At 49.6% G+C, this 4608-nt stretch overlaps 1 protein-coding gene across 3 annotated transcripts in view; it reads right to left on the bottom strand.

Annotated features, from left to right (window-relative positions):
- Positions 1-4608, bottom strand: part of Vwa2 (von Willebrand factor A domain containing 2) — a 43169-nt gene that overhangs the window by 22540 nt on the left and 16021 nt on the right. For all 3 annotated transcript variants that reach the window (XM_031390804.1, XM_031390803.1, XM_031390805.1), the window contains exon 5: positions 191-300. In XM_031390804.1, coding sequence (XP_031246664.1) covers positions 191-300 — 110 coding nt within the window. The remainder of the gene's footprint in view (positions 1-190; positions 301-4608) is intronic.

Raw genomic sequence — 4608 nt, 5'->3', positions numbered from 1 at the left:
CGCACTCCCACCGCCTCAGTGTCTGTCTGTGTGGCGCACTCCCACCGCCTCAGTGTCTGTCTGTGTGGTGCACTCCCACTGCCTCAGTGTCTGTCTGTGTGGCGCACTCCCACTGCCTCAGTGTCTGTCTGTGTGGCGCACTCCCACCGCCTCAGTGTCTGTCTGTGTGGTGCACTCCCGTTACACTTACTTGAAAACTATTCTCTTGATGCTCTCCTTCACTTCCTGCCGGGTTGAAAAGGAGTCCAAGGGGAATTCCAGATGAGGAGTGGAACCAAACTGCAAGGCCCCTACTCTGACCTGTGGGAGAGGACAGGGCCAGAGGCCCCAGAGATTTCAGTCAACTCATGAATATTTCACAGAAGACAGACGGACGTCTGTTTCTTGGCCACTCAACAAATCGTGTGTGGCAGTTCTGGGCAGCCTCGCTTGAACTGTGGTTCTGCAGACCAGCTGGAGAATCTGGGAGGAGTGGTCCAGTGATCACTCTGTGCTCTGCTGTGATCTGCAGTTAATCATCTTGAAGTATTTGCCTCGGAAGGCGCTGCCCATCTGGCAGCTGTCTCCACTGAGCAGCCAGCAGCTTCAGGCGAGGCTCTGCTTGTATCTCCCAATGGCTTCCTGGCTCACGTGCTGCTGTGTATAAACTCATGAGTCATACCACCTATCCACGGGGCCCAGTTAATGCCCACATGACTGAAAACAACACTAAAGTATACAGACAACACTGTGCAAGGCTTTCCACACAAGACTACAGGGAAAGGAAGCCTGGGTCCCTGGACTTGCAGCATTCGAACTTCTCTAAAGCACTTGCCTCCACCAGAGTGGATACAGACTGGTAGCAAAATGCTTTCAAATCCAGCAGAAGATTCCACAGCCACCAAGCCCCTGAATTTCACTGATGACCTACTCCTGCCAAGCCAGAAAAAGGCCAAGTTTCTAGATCAGTGAGTCAGACTGAGGGACAGTCAGCTCACAAAACAGAGACAAGCAATAGTGGATCTGGAGGTTCAGGGAGGAAATGAAGAACTGACAGATGGAGATTGCTAACTAAGGAGAAAACCTGACACATGCCTCACAAAACTGGAGCTGGGACGCTGAGCATCTTGAGTGATGACTGCAACCAGCTCCTAATCCTCCGCTCTCCAAATCCCAAAGGTACCACAGGCTCAGTAGGCCAGTCTGGCAGACTTCGAATGGGCCAAGACACTATTGAAGTCCCCAGTGCAATCCCTGAGCTGGCCTAGTGCTTGGAAGACAATGACTTGATGCCCTTGGTCAGCCAATGCCGCCAAAGATGGGAAGCTGTTGGCAGCTGAAAGCAGAAAGGCATTAAGTCTTGGGTGGCCATGTGGGGAAATGGGTGCTGTGGGTCAGAGACATGGAGCAACTTTGAGAAGTCCAGCAGAAGGAAGCCTGCTACAGTTTTCTAAGAGCTCAGCGTGGTAAAGAAGCCTGCTCAGCACAGTACGGGGATGACTGGAAAGACCACCACACACTCAAGGAGACACTGCAAATGGATTCAAGCTTCAAGGCTGAGTATCTCGACCATTCTGAAAGAACTCTTGGGAGGATTCCCTTGTTTGCCAGGAACTCAAACCCAGCCTTCAATCTTTAACAGGTTGTAGAGTCTGATAAATCTGAGGGCTTGGAACAAACTTCCATTCAGTCACAGGTTAAGACCAAAGCAGAGAGAGAATTTACGGCTCATGGAGACAAGGGCTAGTTCCTCCATGTGTAAAAGGACGACAACAACAACAACAACAACAACAACAAAACCAGAAAACGGGCTAAAGACACAATCAAAGATCCAAGAAGGGGAAGCAAATGGCTCTTTAATGGCAGGACATTTGGTCTCAGGAAAACAAGACCATCAGCTTGTAAAAGAAAAAGAGAGAGAGAGAGAGAGAGAGAGAGAGAGAGAGAGAGAGAGAGAGAGAGAGAGAGAGAGAGACAGTGTCTGCAAAGGGAACTGTTCTCCACCACTGTGGGAAGGAAAGTAAACTAGTGTCCATCTATGGAGGGCAGCGTGCCAGTATGTATCAACAGCTAAAGATGCCCAGGGGGATTATCCTGAGCGCGCCAGTATGTATCAACAGCTAAAGATGCCCAGGGGGATTATCCTACAGATACTCTTCCACACAGTGAACAGGGCATCCATAAGATTACAGTGTATCTGAAATAGCAACAGTCCATCAATAGGGGCTGGCTAATTAGTCCTGGTAAATCCTTGTGATAGACTGGCTAATTATCTATAATATCTATAGATATACATATATAGAGGTGATGAGATTTCTAAGATAATATGATACAGAAAGACAAGGACAGAGGGTGATATGTAAACCTTAGCTAACTTTTATAGAAAAGGAGAAAACGTACGCACATCTTTTTGCTGCCTATATCTACATGAAGTGGATCTGAGGGGTACTCGGAACAGGTGGGTGGATCTAACCTGTAGGGGATCTGGTGATCAGTCTGAGCAGGCAGGGGAGGAGGATCCGGTGACCAATCAGAGCAGGCAGGGGAGAGGGATCTGGTGACTAATCAGAGCAGATGTGGGTGGGGGATCCAATGACCAATCAGAGAAGGCATGGGAGGAAGATCCTGTGACCAGAGCAGGTGTGGGAGGGGGAATCCAGTGACCAATCAGAGCAGGCAGGGGGAGAGGAATCCGGTGACCAATCAGAACAAGCAGGAGAGGGGGGATCTGGTGACCAATCAGAGCAGGCGGGGAGGGGAATCCAGTGACCAATCAGAGCAGGCAGGAGAGGGGGGATCTGGTGACCAATCAGAGCAGGAGGGGGAGGGGCAATCCAATGACCAATCAGAGCAGACGGGGGAGGGAAATCTAGTAATCAGTCAGCGTAGGCAATTGAGGGGGTTATGGCGAATGGGGAATGTGTGGGCGCAAATTTTCTTCTCTGTCCTTTTTATTGACCCATGTAAAGAAGTACTTGGTTAAAAGGGTGGGAGGAATTCCCTGGAGACCAGCAGCTGGGTCCACTTGCTTGGGTTAACCAGGAAGGACACAGCTTCAAATACAAGTGCACGGGAAACAGCTCCAGCCAGTGGCTAAGGCCTTTCATCTAATTGGTGGTTTGGAAGTAAAACTGCTCGCTGCCTTTTATCTGCAGTTTACTGTCCACAGAAGCAAACCCGCCCAGGTTTCTCTCCACACCCCAGTCATAGGGCTGTTAAAGTACGAAATGAGTGTTTGTAAAATTAAGTGGAAGACTTCAAACACTTGAGCCCACATCAACATCAGGCCGGCTGCAAACACTCTCAGCTATTGGAAATGTCTTCCTGGAGATGAAAGGGATCAGATACAGCAACCAGAAAAGGCAGAAACCCGAAGCCATCCAACAAAGCCTCTCTTCAGGGTACCAGTGGTCAGTTAGTCAAGACACTGGCTCACCCAAGTAGACATCATTTTCCCTGTTCCTTGAGGGTGAGTGAGTGAGTGTGTGTGTGTGTGTGTGTGTGTGTGTGTGTGTGTGTGCATACTGTGTCTGAAAAAGCATGAACAACCTTGGGTGTTGTTTCTCCATCGGTGGTGTTTTTCTGTGTCTTGAAATGGGGTATTTTACTGGGACCAGGGGCTTACTGGTCAGACTAGAGTGGCTGGCCATGGGTCCCCGGGGTCTATCTCTACCTCATCAATACTGGGGTTGCAAATGTGCAGCACAATGGATGGCTTTTTATGTGAGTTTGGGGACAGAACTCAAGTCCTCCTGCTAATGGAGCAAGCAGGTCTATCTGTTCTAGCATCTGACACCCCGCACCCCAAAGTCTCGCTGAGAGGAAGTCTTTCTTAGGTTAAACCCAAACTGATCTCCCTGAGCATCCATGGCTTGGTCCCTTCATATGGAGCTTGTCTGCACTCTTTCACATGAATGGGTCCCTCATGGAGAGAAGCTTTCAGGCTTCCCACTACCCTAGCCCTCTGTCATGGTCCTGCCCTAGAATTCCATACAGTTCTACACTGAAATACGTTTGAACCTGAAATATATGTTTCAGGTCCATGTTACTAGTGCTCAGTCCCTAGCCCGCAGTGCTGCTCCGAAGGCTGCAGAGCCTTTACAAGGTGGGTCCGAGTAGCGGAGGCAGGTCACAGAGGCAGGCCTCTGAACAATCCTCCAAGCCCTGGCTTCAGCCTGCTTTCTCTCCTCCCTGCTCTGTACCATGCAAATAGCTACACTGCTTCATGTTCTCACCGCCAGAGGTGCAGCCACATTGTAGCCAGGGTTTCCCTACCACGATGGGCTAAAATCTCCCTGGAACCATGAGACACATAAATCGTTCTTCCCTTTTGGTCACAATGGCACAAAAAGAATCAACATGCACAGACACTCAAGTTCCCTGAGCTGTCATGATCTGCTCCTGACGGCATCAGCCAAGGGGATTGTTGGCTTGTTTTTCTTACTGTTTTTCACCCCCATTCCATGTCCTGCAACCCCTTCACTACCACAGACTGCCGCACTGTGTTAGAGAGACTTCTCTTGTGCACTGTGTAAAAGTATTTGCCTGTCAATAAAAAAGCCTTTCATCAATGAACTGAAGCAGGAAATAGGAGGTGGGAGTTCCAGGAGAGAAGGTGTGTGTGTGTGT

Source organism: Mastomys coucha, unplaced genomic scaffold (assembly GCF_008632895.1).
Source record: "Mastomys coucha isolate ucsf_1 unplaced genomic scaffold, UCSF_Mcou_1 pScaffold21, whole genome shotgun sequence".
In the NCBI taxonomy this organism is placed as follows: Eukaryota; Metazoa; Chordata; class Mammalia; order Rodentia; family Muridae; genus Mastomys; species Mastomys coucha.
This window is presented reverse-complemented; position numbering and strand designations above follow the sequence as displayed.